The sequence below is a fragment of the Micromys minutus genome (assembly GCF_963924665.1).
Source record: "Micromys minutus genome assembly, chromosome: 4".
Classification (NCBI taxonomy): Eukaryota; Metazoa; Chordata; class Mammalia; order Rodentia; family Muridae; genus Micromys; species Micromys minutus.
In genome coordinates this window covers 67,508,210-67,528,054 of record NC_137973.1, presented here as the reverse complement: position 1 = coordinate 67,528,054, position 19,845 = coordinate 67,508,210, and the positions used below count along the sequence as shown (strand labels likewise).

At 38.6% G+C, this 19,845-nt stretch overlaps 1 protein-coding gene across 1 annotated transcript in view; it reads left to right on the top strand.

Annotated features, from left to right (window-relative positions):
- The window catches only part of BANK1 (B cell scaffold protein with ankyrin repeats 1), a gene marked incomplete at both ends in the record, with an annotated part of 116,088 nt that overhangs the window by 85,350 nt on the left and 10,893 nt on the right, over nucleotides 1-19,845 (top strand). The window contains 2 exons of the mRNA XM_080916043.1: nucleotides 367-506; nucleotides 8,891-8,996. Of these exons, the coding sequence (XP_080772169.1) occupies nucleotides 367-506; nucleotides 8,891-8,996 (246 nt within the window). The remainder of the gene's footprint in view (nucleotides 1-366; nucleotides 507-8,890; nucleotides 8,997-19,845) is intronic.

The window sequence follows — 19,845 nt, the reverse complement described above, 5'->3', positions numbered from 1 at the left end:
TTGAACAACTTGTTTACAGAAAGGCTTTAGATGGACAGGTGAATGGGTAGATGGATAGATGGATAGATGGAAGGTTGGATAAATGGAAAGATGGATAAATGGAGTAAGGAGGGAGAGAGGGATGGAGGGAGAGAAGGGAAGGATGTTACCCAGAGAGCATTCTGAAGATTCTGGATGTAGTTGCTTTCCCCAGGGTCTCTCACTCTAATAATTTGATACATTTTCTGGACTTTCAATAAATCTTACCTCAACATAAAATTTCTAGACACTTGCATGTAATTAATTGTATTTCTTCTTCATAAAATTGAAGCAGACGCCCAGGTGTGCATTATACTTTGCTCTTCACTCCTGTTTGTGTTTTGTAAGATTTTCCAGCTGGTTCGGTTACTGTCAATCTCCACTGTGATGGAGTCATCAAGGCCACAACAGAGATTAAATACTACTCAGCCGCAAAAGCAACAGGAAGTCCATTTAGAGTGTCAGACTCCGACAAGTGTTTGGGCCAGGTAAGTTGATCTGTCTAGCCAGCTAATCAAGTATACGCCAAAGGGGTAATGCAGGGAGAGAGAAGTCTTAATTTGGTGTAAGGTTTAGTAGAATGTGAATGGATGGATGATCCACACAAAGGGAAGGAGCCATCTTCTGAGGTGCAGAGATACAGACACATTTCTTTGCTTCAGTCAAGTCATTCCTGATAATGCCAGCCAGAGACAGCTTGTTCATTACATCATGGCAATCGGGACAGATTCTCTTTAAAGCGATTACAGGGCAGATGGATAATAGAAGAGAAAGAATCAAGGAGCACCATTGAGAAATGAGTTTCTTTACCTAGATGTGAACTACACAAAACTAAAGAAAATCAGACTGTGTGTCTGATGCTTTAAGACTGTCAGAGATCCAAGCTACCACCTAACAGGGAGAACTTGGAATGAACCTTGTATCTACATTCATGTGGACGTTTTTAGATTGTTCTCACTTTCATTTCTTACTGTTACCTGATAGTAAAAATTTTTGAGTCACCCATGCTCATTAAGAATTTGTGACACACTGAGGAGGTAGAGGCAGGCTGATCTCATGAGTTCAGAGGCTAGCCTGGTGTACTGAACAAATTCTAAGACAGCCAGGGCTACTACACAGGAAACAAACAACAACAAAAAAAAAAAATCAGACAAACTATGCCATGAGAAAGAGTCCTAATCACCAGATCTTTCCTGTCACGTGAAAAAATCTGGCTCAGAGAAGGGGATTTCATGATGAATTGCCAATACTTGGCATGTTTTCTTATGTGTTGGATATATGAAAGAATCTGAACTATTTTTCAGAAAACTTAAGGTATCCATTTAAATTCAGCATTTAAAAAAATCTTGACTTACTTTTAATAAACTTTTAATCATTTATATGTTTGTTCCATGGCATTTCAAAATGAAATACATATTTTAGTGTGAAATAGAAAATTTATGTCTTGATGTTATATGAGAAGTACAAAAAATTGTGGGATTTTTTTGTTCTTTTCAGTTGTTTATTTGTTTGGTTGCTTAGTTTTATTTTTTTCTACTTGGCAATTAGAGTTATAAACTTTCTTTAGTTGTCTTACTGGGAGAGAAGGTTAGGAGAGAGTGGAAGAGGAGGTAGGTTTGGTTCAGTCAAACCATGTGATCTTCACAGTGACCATGGCAAGCCCTTCTAGAACTATAGCAAAATTGGCCGTGACACTGAAGTCAAAGGACTGCCAACAGCCTTTATCGACTGGTACTGGGGGCAGGACTTACCTTGTGCCACACTTTTTTCTTCAGCATTCTTCTGTGAGTGGTACCTTTTAGGAGAGTGGAAAAGGCAAATGTCTTAGAAAAGAACAGAGACTGAAATGTCATTTATCAAACTGGAAAGTCTGAAGCAGTTGACAAGTTGTCTACTTTGCAGTCACAAAACAAGTACAAACCTAAGAGCTGGAAATCCATATTGCTTCATTTTCTTGTGTCAGGTCTACCTTGTCTTGTATTAAAAGTTCTATTCATAACTAAAACTTAATAAAGGGAATATACAGTGTTCTCTGTCTACAGCTGGTATAGAAGTAAAGTAGTTTCCAAATACATGTCTGCACTAAGTTTAATGCCAGGGGGCAGATAATAGATAGTGAAAATTTAATGTAGTACTTATGAATGCATTTTTAAGAATAAAATAATGTATAAGTTATGATTTCCACTGTAGCTTGAAGTAAATTTGCAGATTTTAGGAAACTAGAAAAATGCTAATTTATTTTGACCCTATGTCTGAAATGGGAGGTGAGAAAAGACTATGGCTGTGAAATAAGTTTTCCCTCCCCCAAGCCCAGGAGTTTGTACAGGGAAGATGGACTGGATGCAGCCTTGCCATCAGGATCAGCGTGCAAAGTCTGAGTCTCCAAAGACAGAGCTAGTCTTCCCTAAGGACAGCAACCTTCCCTCTGGCAAAGAGAGACCTTAGAGTTAAGGTTAATGTACCTGAATAGGGAGAACTGTGAAGATTTTGCTACTAAGCTTAGGGCCCAGGGAGTACTGGGGGATTAAGGCAGGCACAGTGGGCTCTGGGCAAGTTCACTGGGCTCTAGGCCAGCCCATGTGTTCTATCATAGGCTAGAAAGAGCAAGTAGCCTGGCTTAGTTCTGTATCCTAGAGCATAGACTCATGTGGACTGGGGTTTGTCTAAATCTGCTCACAGTATCTGTAAACTCACTGTAAGAAAGGTCCTACATTTGATGGAGGAAGAACTGCAGAGACATTTTCTTGGTGCATTTTAAGATCAGTCATGTACAAACTGCTTTTGTGAGTTCTGATAGAACACTACAGTGGTTCTTCCCCTTCTGTGACACTGTCACTAGACCCAATAATTGTACACTTTGCAAATGGCCCATTGACAACCTCTATTCAAAACGCAACGCCATTGTAATCATTCTCACCATAATTATTGTTTATTTTCAAGAAAATGTACCAACAAGTGTGAGTTTGTCAACACCCTGCCTGCTTGGCTGAAAGGACATACTGGAAACTCTGCTGTGAAGTTCTCCCACAGCTCAGTGGCAGATATGATTTCAGTAAGCCTGAAATTATTAACAGGATTCTTCTAGAGCCACTTCAATGCTATTGGGCATATAATAGTGTAAATCGGTTTGAGTTTGAGGAAAGAGTAATTAATGAGAAATCTGTGCATTTTGTTCTTTGGTTCTTCCAGGCATCACGATAAGAGACTTTACATGGTATTTAACAGCTATTGAACAACAGGGTATCATAATCATTCTATGAGGCTTAATAAAGAATTAATGAAAGAACTGATTTTGGTTTATTGTAATGATGTCCATTAAGGTTTAGAACACTTTACCTCAATTAACTTCATGATCTATTTCTTCATCATTCTTTTCTTTTTTCCCAGAGTGACAAATACTAAAATTCCAGTCAAAGGCTAATGAAGGCTCAATTTATAGTGCCTCACTTAAAACATACAAAATGAGCTCTTCAAGTGAAAAAAAAATCTAAACTTAGTTGGAGGGGGGAGATAATTAAGATTCAAATACTGGAGGTAGAAATACTGCAATTTCTCTTTCACCAAGATAATTAAAACCTATGAGACTTCCATCCCATTTACACAAGTGTCTTGGGGACAGCAAAATGTTGTCTATATTAAAGAAGTCACTACATAGGGTACACATGTGAAACTAGGCCAAATGCTAAAAGAATAAAGTAATTCTTAGTCATCTTGTTCTTTAAAAGAACCTTATATTATTGGGTGTGCCCTGTAAGGACAGATTTTGTTCTTAGACCCAGCTTTTCTCTCTTTCCTTCTTCTCAGCTGCCAAAAGGAGCCACTTGCCTCTCTCACTCTCTTCTTGCCCAGTGGTTCTGCCTTGGTACAGGCTTAAAAATGGTGATGCCAGTTGACCATGAAGTGAAATCCTTGACCCAGAATTCCCTTTCCTCCTTTGCCATATCTCTCAGCCATTCTGTTTCAGTGAGGAAAACCTCACCAACGGTAAAGTGGGCTTGGAATGAGACGGGAACTGGCTTGGGAACCTAACACCGTGCAAGTGTGCCCAGTGTGCTTCTTATATATTAATTTCCTTAAGGGGAATTTCTTCACCCAGCTAAGTGGCTAAGCTTGTGCCCAGATTGTTTCTTCCTTCCTTCCTTCCTTCCTTCCTTTCTTCCTTCCTTCCTTTCTTTCTTTCTTTCTTTTTTCTTTCTTCTTTCTTTCTTTATTTTTAGGTTTTTTTTTCTAACAAAGGAGGTTTATATGCAAAGTGCTTTTTGAGAATGGAATGCCACATTCCTTTTTTCTTTTTTAGATTTATTTATTTAGTATACAGTGTTCTTCATGCCTATATTTCTGCACACAAGAAGAGGGTACCAGATTTTGTTGTAGATGATTGTAAGAAATGATGTGGTTGCTGGGAATTGACCTCTGGAAGAGCGGTCAGTGCTCTTAACCTCTGAGCCATCTCTCCAGCCCCAGATTGTTTCTTTTGAAGATTCTCTTCTGGGAACCCCTTCTCTTTCTAGTAATTTTCTAAATTTTCCATCAGACTCTTATCAGGCTCAAAATGCTGGTGCCAACCTGACTATTTTCACCAGTCCCCTTTGATGCAAAGGTGCAAATGCAGGGAGTCACACTTGAGTCAGAATGCACTCTTGCAGCCAACTTTACCCTCTCAAAGGACAAGAGTGGAAAATCATTTATGTGCACGATACAGGGCCTCATACCTTTTCCAGAACCATCTCTTATCAGAGCATCCCTCCTCCATGTTTCTTCACTGTGTCATCCTTCAACTTAGAATTCTTTGGAGGCCCTTTTGTGTCTTTATTATGCAAAAATATTTTTCAGCACTACTCACTTGTATCATAACACACTTGGTTAACGGGTGGCTATGATTTCATCTTTGTGAAACCACAGTCTTTCCCACAGTTATTTCCTTGTGTATGGCTCACAATTAGCATTTACTACTTCAGAATATGAGGAAAACTCAGTGACACCTTCTTTTCTAACATCATTTGAATAACTTAGTGAAAAACTATCGACCCAGTATGCAAAGAAGACAGGGAAGGAAGTGAAAGTCTCCCCTAAAAATACTTTGCGGTTCATAGATAAAATAAGCTGCAGCTCATGCCATCAGCACTCTCAGAAGTGGGTTAGGCCAGGCAGATGAAGCTCTAATTCCTCTTCATGTTTTACAATGCGATAGACCGTGTGCTGGCACATTTTGCTGTCCACTGAGCAACTTCAGGGATTTGGGTTGATCATGGTCATACCTTGTAATTCCTTATTAAAATGGCAAGCACTTAGTTTGTGGGAGTTCTTTTTTTTTTCATGATAAAGGACTTTTTGGGTGTCCAATGAGGTATCTTGAATACTCACTCACTGTGGTTTCTTCAAGCTCAAATATCCCATGAGTTTGTGTTCGAAGATGAAATGTTCATTTACTCTATTATAACAATTCTCCTTTCAAGTGATTTGACTTGCAATTATGTGAAGGCTCTCCAGGTCTTCTTTCAGATTAAAATTTAATAATTATACACATCGACTAGAATAATGTGGTATTCCAACATGTCCAGTGCATACTGATGAAATGCAGGTCATGACCCTTCTCTCCCCTGGATCATTCTTCATCTGCACAGCACTGGCTCTTCTACCCATGCCATTCACAGTATGGAGTAGGTTACACTCAGATGAGGCCACTGCACTATGCTCTGGTTATTAGAACTTACCTCTGCAGTGTGTGCTTTTGTGTACCTACTACTCAGTTACCTATGGCTGCCACCATCACATTTCCCTTTATCTGCTAGTCATTTTCCCACATCCAAATTGAGCTCTTCTACCATTTATGGAAGACAAAAGGGGTAGACATGAGTTGGAGATTCTGTGAGAGACCATTTATGAAAAAGATGGGTGGGTGGTGGTCAATGGAGCAAGACAACCAGTATTGGATCCTGGCTTCCATATGCATACACTCATAATAGGTACAAATGTACTCAACTTATATACATAAAGAATGCTGAATAAGAGAAACAGCTTTACAGACACTAACCCTAATTTTCTGCCCAAGTTGATATCACTCCTCTTTTTTTTCTACCTATGAGGTATGCTATTTTGTTTCTGAGGCCAGATTCTATACTCTGCCACAGGGCCTTTGCACATCTCTTTTAAGGAATCTTCTCGTTTCCTTCACTACTAACCTCACTTAGTTTATTATAACTTACAACATTTTTTAATTCCAGTGTATTTTTTTAGTGATGTTCTCTCATGATCTCCTTTTTAGAATTGGATATATTTTATTTATATTTCAAGTCTTATCCCCTTTCCTGGTTTTCCCTTCATACTTCCTATCCCACCTCCACCCCCTGCTTCTCTGAGGTGTTTACCCTCCTGCCCACCTCTTCCCATCTCCCTGCCCTGGCATCCCCTACACTGGGGCATCAAAGCTTGGCAGGACCAAAGGCTTATCCTTCCACTGATGCCCAACAAGGCCATCCTCTGCTACATATACACCTGCAGCCATGGGTCTTTGGATCGTGGTTTTGTTCCCAGGAGCTCTGGTTCATTGGTATTGTTGTTCTTATGGGATTGAAAAGCCCTTCAGCTCCTCCAGTCCTTTCTCTAACTTCTCCATTAAGAACCCCATTCTCAAGTCAATGGTTGGCTGTGAACATCCACCTCTGTATTTGTCATTCTCTGGCAAGACCTCTCAGGAGACAGCCATATCAGGCTCTTGTCAGTAAGCACTTCTTGGCATCAGCAATATTGTCTGTCTTTGGCAGCTGCATATGGGCTGGATCCCCAGAAAGAAAAGTCTCTGGATGGCCTTCACTTCAGTCTCTGCTCCAAACATTGTTTCCATATTTCCTCTTGAGAATAGTTTCACCCTTCTAAGAAGGACTGAAGCATGATCTCCTAATGTATCTTTTCATAATACCAATGACATCTAACTTAATGTACACTATTTCTTAAATTAATGTCTGTCATCATATTCAAGGCCCCTTTGATGGTTTGTATATTCTTGGCCCTGAGAGTGGCACTATTAGAAGGTGTGGCCTTATTGGCAGAAGTATGTCACTCTGGGGGTGGGCTTGAAGATACTCCTCCTAGCTGCCGGAGGATGCTTAGTCTGTTCCTGTCTTCCTTTGGATGAAGATGTAGAACTCTCAACTCCTTCATGTCTGCCTGGATGCTGCCATGCTCTTGTCTTGATAATGGACTGCACCTCTGAACCTGTAAGCCAGCCTCAATTAAATGTTATTTATAAAACTTGCCTTGGTCATGGTGTCTGTTCACAGCAATAAAACCCTAACTAAGAAAGCCCCAAAGTACAACATTCTCTATTCATGCTTCCACTTCATCTTCAGAACCATGGATATTGCTAGGCACATGATTGCTTGATATGCACTTTGTTGGGGAAATGAATGAAAGGGTCACAGTGAACGGTACACAGTCAGCTTCTCTCCCTGTCTCTAATCACCAAATAATTAGAGCTCTGTGTTCCAACAGCCATTATAACACTGGAAAAGATGTTTTGGGAGTTAGTGGGACATAGCTGAAATATTAATGCTTCTGATGAAAGCAGAAAGTAAAAGGCCACTGAAGGAGCATGGCCAAAGATAATGGCTGTAAGAACAGAGTGATGTGACCAATGTGTTACACGATCAGAACAAAACGGCTGTCCGAATGAGCCAAAAGAAAAACACCAAAACTCCTTTAGCAAAAAACTGTGCCATCCTGTTATAAGCTATTTTCAAAAGATACTTCTTTAAATATGTCAGTGTTATAAGTGCTCAAAGTCCTGTTGCTACATACTTAGCAATAAGTTGTTACAAATTATTGGTAATAGATAAGGAAGAGATAGTGTCTTCAGGCTTTAGTTTATGGTTATAAAATGGTTTATTATGATCTGTCCATTGACCAATTGAGAGTCTCCATGTTAATTATCATTCACTGTAAGGAGAAGCTCCTTTGATGAAGACTGGGGATGCACTGTTCCACAAGGTAGGTTCTCACCCGTCTTATCACTAAATATAGTTGTGTGAGAGATTTTTAGACGTGAAATATATGAAGACAGCTCTTGAGTTCTGCTCTCCTGTGTGCAAGTGCATCAGTGTAGCTGGTAGGACCCATCAGCTCCCGAAGTCAGCCATTATCCCACTTGCTTCCACTTTCTATGTTCACATGAGTTGCTTTTCAGCTAAAGAAATGATAACCCATCCTGCAACAACTGTTAACTGCCAATAGTCTATCATGGAGCAATGGGACCTCATCAACTGCTTCCTTGTCCTCAATGAAATGTTGACTTGACCGATCTCATGCTGGTCTCCATGGCTTCAGTGGTTTCCAGAGTTCAGCAGCCGTGTCATATCCACAAAGCATCTTTCGGCTGCACATCTTCCAGGCTTTCAGCTCTTGCTCTGTGGTGTTTCCTGAGCCTTACACTGGGCATGCAACTGTTTCATTTCCTAAGTGAATCATCCCAGCATCTGCTTTGCTCAGTAATTTGGCCAGTGATGGGTTTCTGTACTAACTGTCCCCCACAGCACAAAGGGGCATCACTCATGGGTGACTCACGAATCTATGGCTATGAATATGAGAGAATAGAAGCATGACTTGGAATCATCAGGCTACCAGCTCCCTAACTCTCTAATCTGGGGTTGACACCAATTTTTTTCCTTTGTCTTTTTTTCCTGTTCTTGTGTATGTGTATGGTGAAGCACAGTCACATATGCTCCCCAATATGTCCCAATGCTAACGTCATATCTTTCTTGTTTATAACCCATTAAGTCTAGTTAATACTACCTACATGTGCATTAAGGCAGAGCCATTCACTGGAACATGAACATCCTACTGGCTAATTTTAAATTTCCTTTTTATTTGAAAACAGGAAAACATCGAAGAGCTTGATAATGTTCTTACATCTATATTCAAATGTGAGATACCATATTATGAATTCAAACATCTCCAAACTGAAAATTATCCTCAAAAAGGACGTGAGTATTTTGCAAAGCTATAATTCATTTTGTTATATCCTAATCTCTGCAACCACTTAAGAAATGAGGTAGCAAAGAGACCACTTAGAGTTTTACATAAATCCTCACTCTTGAAGGCATACTAAAGTAGAACAAAATTGAAATAAGTCTTATTAGTATATAGTTGTATATGCACATTCATGCACATGTGTGTATGTGTGATGTATATATGTGAATATAAATATGAACACACATGCAGCAGGTAGATGATAACTTGGACCAGTCAATTCTCTCCATCTTCCTTTACACAGGGGATTGAACTCATCAGGAGGTTTTCTCAGGAAACACTTTATCTGCTGATCTATTGTGTCAACCCCAATAGTTCAAATGTTTATGGTTCCATGTATTTATCACATGCTGGACAACTGGGTGTACTTTCTAAAACTAGTGCTCTTACCTCCTGATTTTTATTCTAAGGGTATGTTTAAATAATGACATAAGTGATGAATTTTATTTATCACATCATTGTTTATAGATTCTCAAAACTGAAATAACTTATTATTCTAAGGTCAGTGGTTATATAAATTTTGACACAGATATTAAGGTGGCGAACAGAAATTAATTTTATCATGATGTCTTCCTGGCTTTATTGTTTTGATATTGAATAATAAATATACACAGTATCATGTAAATTAATAATTTTACCTAATTGTAGTGTTATGTGTGACTTATAAAATTTAAGTAATTGTAGAATTTTTACTTTACAAATTATGGGTTTTCTTTTTTTAAAAAAATTCTAAAACTTCTTATTTGTACATGTGTGTGTGTACAATGCATGGAAATTAGAAGACAAATTTTGGGTGTCAATTTTCTTCTCTCCATTGGATCACAACAAAGGCACTGAAGTTTTAAGATGTGGCCCCATGTATGAGAGACACTTGTTTCTGAGCCATCACACTGACCTCTGACTGTCTATTTTCTAAAATTATTAGTTATTATTTGTGTGATACAAAAATATAAAAACATGAAGAAGATATATCAGAGCTGCCTGTCAAAGTTATATAACCACAATATTAATGTGACTTCATGGCCTATTTTAGAAATACTTTTGTTCCTGCTTAGTTTAGTGAGATAATGTTTCTAATCTACTTGCTATCCAGCATCTGTAAACACAAAGATAGATATAATGGTACCTGAGACAGGCACAGGGCTGAGCAACATGAGAAGTTGACTATTTGCATATTAACATGGAAAGGTTAAGGCATTTTCTTTCTGGTGTTTATGCTACGTACGCAGATTTAGTATTAGCTACTCAGCCTTCAGGGCTGCAGTAAGAAGAATCCCAAAGCCCATCTGGTTGTGAGGTAGCTAAATAAGTGAATGGCTGAATAATCAGGGGGTCAATTACATGGAAGCACCAGAGACATATAGTGTTTTAAAAGGTAAGAGTAGCGGAAAAAGTTGAATTGTGTAATTTACGTACAAGATAAGGAACCAAATTAGGAGAGAAAAGGAATGTAGCCTAATTTTTTATTCAAGATACTTATAATTTCACTGAGGAAACAAGATAATATGCAGGTGATAATCTAAACAGTGTGAACACACTTTCTGGCCTATGGAGTTATCAGAAAAAAATAGGACTTTAGGCCGCAAACAATGAGTCCCAGTGATGGGAGAGAAAGGAAAAAAGAATTCTAGATGAGTGAAAGTATGTGCTCAGGTATGAAAATGGAACTGAAGTACAGCTTTCACAAACTCTTTCAGCATTATACTTATTTAGATTTATGAAATCAGAGTTGTGGAGTGGAGAAAGATGGAATGGTTTAGGTCCTTCATTTCATAGGAGAATTCTGAATAACTTTAAAAGAATGAGAATTTTTGAGTGCATGTGTGTCCTGGTTTGAACCTGGATGGTTCTTCAGGCATCGCTGATTAAAGCATAAGTTCCCACACTGCTTATGTTACAAGGTGGTTGAGCCTTTGCAGATTAGGCCTAGGAGTAGATTTTACAGCTGCTTTAATTGGACTGGAGAATCAGAGCCCTTCCCTATCTCTTTAAAACCATGGCGAACCTAAACCTTTCTTCCTTCTGGTATTGAGAGTATTTTATTTATAAATAAGGTCAACTTGATTAGTGAGAATGGGTGCAATAGGATGGGTCCTTTATGTTCTTAAATGGTATATATCACATGAGTTGAATCACAACCTTTGAATGTGTTGCTCTGAAGCAGTAAGGCAGTCTTAAATAGCTTGCTAACAAACACAGATAAAGATGATGCTAATAACCCTTGGGCCTCACTTGAGTATCAAGGGTTGAATACTTTAATCATCTACAGCCATGCTCAACACAAATTAGTGAGAACTCAGGGTATCAACAGTGATTACATTCGCCAGCAATCCCCAGTGACATGCATTTCCCCATCTGAAAGTATTTAAAAACACACCAGCAAAACAATCTATCCTTATACCAGATCTTGACATAGAACATTTGTTAGTCTGTCTTTGGAAGTTATAAAAATGGTGGCTAAAGGAAGCTGTGAACCATTACTAGAATTTGATAAATTTTTATAAATTAAAACAAAACTTTTCATAAGATAACTTTTTTCAAAGCACTGAATAACGAAGAAAATTAATTGCATAATTCATTAATTTTTATGGCTGAGTATACCTAGAAAAGTAGTTGCTACAAAACTTATGACACAAGAATTCCCATTTGAAATACAATACACAATAAAATACCAAGATAGATGTGAATGTGGTTCAGTTCAGGTGCCAATGAGATTTTCTCAACTTGACATAAAGTAGAAGAAAAAGGGACCTCAGTTAAAAAATTGCCTTCATCAGATTAGCCTGTAGACTAGTCTATGGGGTCTTTGCTTGATTCACGTGGGTGGTGCCACCTGGGCAGGTGGTCCTAGGTTGTATCAAATGCCAAGGGGCATGTCTCTAGAAGAAACCCTAAAAGAAGCATTTCTCCATGGTTTCTCCTTCAGTTCCTGCCTTGAGTTTCTCCCTTGGCTTCGTTTGATTGTGGACTAAACTTTACATTAAACGAAACCGTTTTCTCCTAAACGTTCTTGGAACATGGTGTTTAGCAACAAAATAACTTATCTTTCTGTCACTGAAATTCTATTTCAATGCTTTCTTCAAAATGTCTTCCTTTAAAGCCCCCACACCTGTGTCTCATCATGTTCATGTTGCATTGATGAAAAGGTTTTAGATGCCCTGTGTCTTACTCAAAACCTTACCAGGAATATCAAGGGGGAAGCACAGATTTTGAGTGAGACACAAAACATATTTGAGCAGTAGGCAACCCAAACAGTGAAGCAGGTATAACCATAAGTGTGTTTCCAAAAACAGGTCTCCAACTCATTGAAATATTTCATTATTTGAGATATATTCTTTGTTTCTTTATATTTTAGTTTAAATGAATAGAAGGCCAGGGCATTGTTAGGTGAATGTACCCATGGGGGACTGAAAATGTGTTCAACACAGACTTGCCTATATAATGTCATGGGATGAACCACAGACATTGTGTTTATTTAAAAGTAAGAGCTATATTTGTGATGACCCTATTATTTTCCTACACAGTCTTGTTTAAAGGGGCATTTTAGGAAATTCTAGGTTCAGTTCCCTGACTCTTCTTTTATAATAAATAAAAAAACTATTTCAAGCCAACCTCAGTTATTTCATCATTGTCTAGACAACACACTTCCTCATTTTCCATGAACGTTCATTCTTTACTCCCAGCAGACAAGGTTGTGGATGGGTGATGATAAGGTAGACGTACTGAAGAGGTTAAATCTGCTTCAACCTTCTCTTTCTTTGTAATGCTCCTATTGACTTATAAATAATTTTTCTCTTGGACAAAACGTTCCAAATACAAACAGTTTTCTCTTGGAAAAGAACAAGAAACATTCAAACAAATTTGGGAGAGTCCTGAATTTATGTGTGACCTGCTGGTACGTGGCTCACGGTGGACTGTAAATCTACATAAGGGATTTACTGAAGAGTTTTTGCTGGTCTACCAGATACTAAAGCCAAGACTATCAAAGAACAGCACTAGAAGGAGTCAGGACCACATTCAGCATCTGCTACTTGATTTTTGATTTATATATGAACACTCGTGGTTTGTTCATTATCGGGAAGTTTGGAGGCAGCTTCAGTGATGGAAAGGCTGGGTCTATGCAATTGCTGCAACTGTTCTATAGCTCTCGGCTGCTTGCACATTTGAACCACTTAAAACAGTTCACGATCCCCTAATGTTCTTCATAGTCCTGCTAACATCTGTTTAATACGGGCCATTCTGCGGCATGGACAGAAAAAAATTAATTAATCTGATTGTTCAAGTGGGAGTTAGTTTAGGCAAAGGAAGGAACTACATTATTTTACCCAAACTGTTAGATCCACTAAGAAATGTGAGATGCCTCAGTTAAGCCCAGTAAGTGACAGCCTTCCCTCTCCCTCTCAGAGGAGAAAGAACAGAGGAGGAAAGAGAAAAGAAAACCACAAGAATAAATGCTATTCCTTGACAGCTAGCTCCTGAGACTTGTGGTTAACTGTGTCAAACAGGAGATGAAATGCCTTACATATGTTAACTTAATTCCTCTAGGGTTCCTGTGCTACCATTTAATCTCTACCTCACAGAAGTGATGTTGGGATGTCAGATGTCAAGTCACATATAGGAAGCCCCCTTTTTTGAGTGGGGCATCATTTTATGTATCTGTTTATTTATTTATTTTTATTACTTTTAGTTTTTTACAGTCCAGTTATTGCCCCCTCCCAGTCTGCCCTCCCACAGTTCCTCATCACATTCCTCCTTCCCGTGTCTTCAAGAAGATGTACCTCCACCCATGCCAGTCATTCTAGTTCCCAGAGGTGTCAAGTCTCTAGAGGGTTCGGTGCTTCTTCTCTTACTGAGGCCAGACCAGGCACTCCTCTGCTGTATCTGTGTTGGAGCCTCATATCAGCTGGTGCATGCTGTCTGATTGGTGGCTCAGTGTCTAAGGTATCTCAGGAGTCTGGTTTGAGACTGCTGGTCTTCCTATGGGGTCACCCTCCTGTAGATTTCTTTAGGCTTTTTCCTAATTCAACAACAGGGGACCCTGACTTCAGTCCAATAGGTGCGTATAACTATCCGCTTCTGTCTCAGTCAACTACTTGTTGGGACTCTCAGAGGACATCCATGCTAGGCTCCTGTCCCTAAGCATACCATAGCATCAGTAATAGTTTCAGGCTCTGGAGTCTTCCTTTGAGATGAGTCTTAATTTGGACCTCTTCCTGAACCTCCTATCCCTCAGTCTCTTCTTAATTTTTGTCCCTGAAGCTTTTTTAGACAGTAGCAATTCTGGATCAGAGTATTTGAGTGTGGGATGGAAACCCCATCCCTTGATGCCCTGTCTTTCTATTGGAGGTAGACTTCTGACTTCCCTCTCCTTACTGTTGGACATTTCACCTAAGGTCTCTACCTATAAATCCTGACAGTCTCTCACCTCCCAGGTCTCTGGTACTTTCTAGAGCGTCTCCTCACCTTACACCCCCAAGGTTGCATATTTTCATTCATTCTTCTGACTCTCGGGGAATTCTCTCCTGTCTTCCCCACATACTTGATTATGTTTTCCTTTTCCCCAATTCTTCAAAGAACATTACTTACTAAAATTTGGTTCAGATATGCTTAAATATATTAAAAAAATCTGATCTTTAATCTGTTTGAGAAGAAAGCTAAATACCTGGTGCTCTTCACCATATTCAGATACTGTACCTTGTTGCAAACATTTCCAGGTATTGTTTTAGCATATAAGTTCTGTGACATTGCTGTCTGTTGTGTGACCTGCTGGCCTCTGGCTTACAGGGACAAGCTAGCGTCTGTGGCTTTCATCAGCAGAGTCCTTGCTTCAATGCACATCCATCCATCACTCCAGCTCACATGCCGTTTTCCTGCCTAGCGTTGATGAACTGAGAGTGGTCGGCATAAAGCTTGGACTAAGGATGATCTTCTCACGTGTGGCCACAGACAATACAGTAATGCCAAGAAGTCTCTGCGCAGTCTTCTTAGTGTCAAAAGAACTGAAAAGCTGGGACGAGAAAACTCCATAGAGGTTCTCTCTTGCCTTAAGAACTTCAGAAAACTGTTTTAGGAAAGAGGAGAAAAGGAAAACAACAGGGAAGGAACCTAAGTGCTGAGACCAAATGTGAAATTTCAATTTGGGAATTCTCAAGGGCAATTGGGAACTCACAGGGGATGGATGAGGACAATAGGGTGGTCAGAGATGCTTTCTTTGGTTGGCTTGTATTATGTTTCTGCTTTCATCCAATAGTTGAAGATACTGTTTCCATTTGCAGGTAACTTAAATGCATTTTGTGGTTATTACTGTCTTCTTGTTTCATAGATCATCCCTAAAATTTCCAGTTGTTTAAAATATTATTCTAAATGATCATCCTAAATTGTTCATCATTAAAAGAAGCGTCCAAGTTTGTCAGTGTTTAAAGTTTCTCAGTTTTCTAATATGCTCGTATGGCTGAAATCACACTGTAGAGTCTTGTCTTCAAGATGCTTTCTAGCAGCGGGCATGACTATCTTGTGTTCTTGACTATTTGTTCTTAATTTTAAGTGAAAGTCAAGAGCTGAGTCAGGTACCTTTTCCAGAAGAGAAAGTCTATTGGAAAGACTCTGATCCTTAATGGGTGCTGTAGCGTTACCTTCTCTTCTGTTCTTGGTTCCATGAGCATGTAACAAATGCACACTTTCTCAGTGGTTTGTCAATGCTGGGTCTCTTTCTGGCAAGTATAGGAACAGCAATGGCTCCACCAAATTATGATGCAAGAATGACATTTTCTAAAACCTCACTATTACCATTACATTATTATTAATGTTGGCTAAAAAGCTCAGAAATGACTCTTCTTTCTGTAGCTCAGAATTTTTCCATCTCTCAGGCCATGACCCCACCTCCCCAAGCCATAGGTCCTGGGAAGATGTCTGCTGAAGGGATGGCTATGTTAAACCACAATTATACATATGTGTTTTTTAACTTGCTTCATATTTAATAGTTTAAATAACCTAGAGAAGTTTTAAAGTATCACCACTAAAGTGTGTCTTGATGACCCCTGAACATTAAAGCATTATATAATATAATATATACTGATCAAATAGAAGTGAATACTCGTGCATATGTTTACATATTCCAATAGTTTACGAATTTATCAGAGAATTAATGATGTGAAGAAAAGGGTTTGGAATTATTTTTTAATTGGAAGCCCTCCTGTTCTTTAGGGCCTTAGAGGAGAGAAGATGATAAGACCACCACTATAAGACAAGTGTATGGTATGATCTTGGCACTGGGTCTCCTCCTTAGGACTGATGACTCAGGAAGGAAGCTTCTGATGTGAGACTTTTACATAATGGTACCTACAGGGACATTTTGGCTTCTTCTTGGAGGAGTTATTCTGCGAGTTGCTATTTTTCTCTAGGTTACTCATCAGCACATCCTGAGAGGTAGCTTTAGAATGACCCATTCCTTACACTCCTGAAAGTTGGTGTTTTGGTTAGTATTATCATCAACTGCCATTCCATCATTAGGAAGAGGCAAATTCATCCATCCAACAGGGAAACGATCCTTTTCAACATTTATCTTGTTTCCATTATGGTCTATGCCACTTAAATCTTGTTCTCTATGATACAAAGCATGTTGACTTTTGCTGCTCTGAGTATCAGGCTTCTCTGCATTTTAAAAAATACTTTATTGGGTCCTTGTACATCTACCTCTCTTCCAACCCTTATTGCACCCTAATACCTTTCAACACCCCAAGGTGGGGAGAAAGAAAGTTAGTTGAGAAAAGGGATTTTGAGTTCCTTTTAGACTACTTCCTGCTGGTTAGTGGCATTGAGTTCCTTGAGACAAGTTCAATCTTTGTCTCATCAGGACACCTCCAACTTCTTCTTGTCTCTTTTCTCTCAATCACTTGACAAACCAGCAAAAGCAGGGACCAGTAGTAGTAATAGCTACACCTCCTCTCTTAGAGCTTTGGTCTGTTTATACCCTTTCTAGAATCCCTAAAATTAAACTATCTTCATCTGGTAGAGCCGCACCCCTGACAAAGCACCTAGGAGGAAAATAGTTTACCATTGTGGACAATAGGAAGTATCCTCATATCCTAAACCTAGGATTAAAACAAATACATGCTTACAAAACAAAACTGTGTTTTTTAAGATAGCAAAATTCTCACTACCTACCATCAGTAGCCTCTTTTGCCTTAGAAGGTCCCTTATAGCCTTGCTGTCAGGCACAACTTTGCTAAAAGACATAATTGTTCCAAATCTTTCAGAATAATGTTCAGAAGAAAGTACAGAAAATGATTTAACCAAACGCTCAATTAGAGGACAACTCATGAACTTCAAGGGATATGGCTCCTTTCATAGAAAGGTGATTGGAATTTGAAATAGAAGCTTCATTTTTATTTAAGCCATGTTCTTTATTACAGTCTGTTAGTGAATCTAAAGCTCTTCATAATTTCATTTTTTCTGTGCTAATATTTCATTTGCTCCATTTTGAGTTATAGATGCTTCTGGCTTTAAAGGGTTCCATCAAAACTGAATTTCAGGAAAGCAATGGTACTTCTAGGACTCATGGGAGCAACTCGATAGGTCTTGAGATGAGAGTGATCAAGCCATATGCTTCAACCTCCGAGTAGCAGTTGACTTAGTCACTTTCCTTGATGTGTAGAAACCATTGGCTACACAACATTTTTCTCTTTGTCTTCTTTCCAGAACTTTGTCTTTGGCCAGATTGTGTTGCTTGAAGAAAAAAAATTTCACTATCAGTAGCATTAATAATCAGTTTGATTGGCACTGTGTCCTATTTATTAACTCTAGTGGGAGAGCTTTCCAGTTTTCGTAGGTCAAGTTTCTGAAATCCAGAACACTTTTCTTTTCTGTTTCTACCTCAATAACAGGAGTTTCAATAATTGGAGTGAGGCTGACTCTGCTTCCCAGAGCTTTGCTTTCAATATTGTATCAGCATCTGCTGAAAGTAGCCAAGAAGCAACACGGAACTTACATTTGAAAGTCCCACTATTTGTGGGTATAAAAATAACTTTTATCTCTTCATGAGGTCTTGTAACAACCTTTTATCTTGAAAGCTAAACAGGTTTGTTTTGAAAGAACCACTTTCTCATTGTTCACACAAATATGGAGAAGTCCAACAGTTGACTTGTAGGCAATGGTCAGTTGGTTTGAGGACACTAAAGAGAGTCTGTGAAGCAATTACACACATTACAAAGCATGAGAGCATGTCAGTTCCTTGGGTACTCTGGCATTCCCAAATCCAGATATCATCTCTAAATTTAGAGTTTAGTTTCACAGTTTGTACCAACAGACTGCACATGAAAGGGCTTTGCTGTACTCAGTAGGTTCTGATATATGGCAGTAGAAAACACATAATAAAGAAGAGAAGGAGCCAGAAGCAAGATGTGGTCCTATAAACATCCTGGAAGTTACATGTTCCAGTACAACAGAAGGATAAAAAAATATCCTGAAATCCCACAGACCTGCATGCTTCTATGGTACTGAGGCAAAGTGGCATCAGATGAGGAGACTGGTACCAAATCCTGCAGGGCCATAGGAGATGTGTATGGAGAATGTTCAGTCCAGAGTGCAGGATGCACCACAGGCCGTTCTGCACTATAGCAACAAAGGCAATGAAACTATGTACACCATGGGAAATATTTCCAGAATGTTAGAGATCACAACAGCAAAGACAAGAGAAAAAAGATGAGAGCTTGCTGGAGCTAAAAAGAGATATAGGGAATTGTTCTCATGTTTGAAGAAAAATGTTATAGCATTGTAACAATGCTTACCATTCTAAAAATTATATACATCATTCTAATATGTAATAAATTTGAAATAACTTCATGCATTCACATTATTATATCTTTCAACTCAACAAAAATGGTGATTTTTATCTCATTTAGCAAGATTGGCTTCAAAGCATCCATTTCATTTCATGGCAAATTCCTCCCTTTAAGACAAAACTCTGTGCTCCCAAATTTCAAGTATCAGTACAAATTTACTAGATTTATCCATTCATTAGTGGCAATAGAATAGTACAAATTTATTAGATTTATCTATTCATTAGTGGCAACAGACTACTATAAATTATCACCCATAGATAGGGATGGAAATACATTTGAGCTTCAAATATAAAAATGAGTTTTTATTTTAGTAAAATAAAGCAAATATTTAGATCTCATGATTCTTGCCTATAGTTTATCCTCTTCTCTTAGCATCTGCCAAAACAGAGTAAAATTCTGGCCCCTGTGCCTTCTTAAGATGCTTCAATGACCTCCCTATGCACTGAGTCTTTCTTTTCTGCTTCTATAAATCTAGCACCAAAAGTTCAGGTTTATTATTAGGGTCAAAAGTAATAAACATCTATGAGTATGTCAGTTTCGGGAAAGGAAACATAAACATCAGCTATTAGCGACAGCTAATAGGGAATAAACTCTCTACTATCCATTTTAATAAAGAAAATGCATGTTTGGGTTAGCCTCAATTAGACACACAGAAGCACACACAAACAGTGTAATGAAAATACTCATCGCATTCCTGTCCTGCATAAGGTAATAACTACAGAGTCTCCTCAATTGTAGTTGTGAGGCAATGTTGCTCAGACCTAAATTTCTTTACAAATCCTGGCATGTCCAAACCGTTATGTTTACCACTTGGTTAAAAATTTACACCTTGAAAACCTTCCTTCACTTTTTGAAATGATACACTGTTCTAGGAGTGCTGCTTTTACTAAACTGTTTTAAAATATCTAAAACTGTGAACCCTCAAACTGCTTTATTATAAAAGGAAAGAGGCAGAAAGTAATGG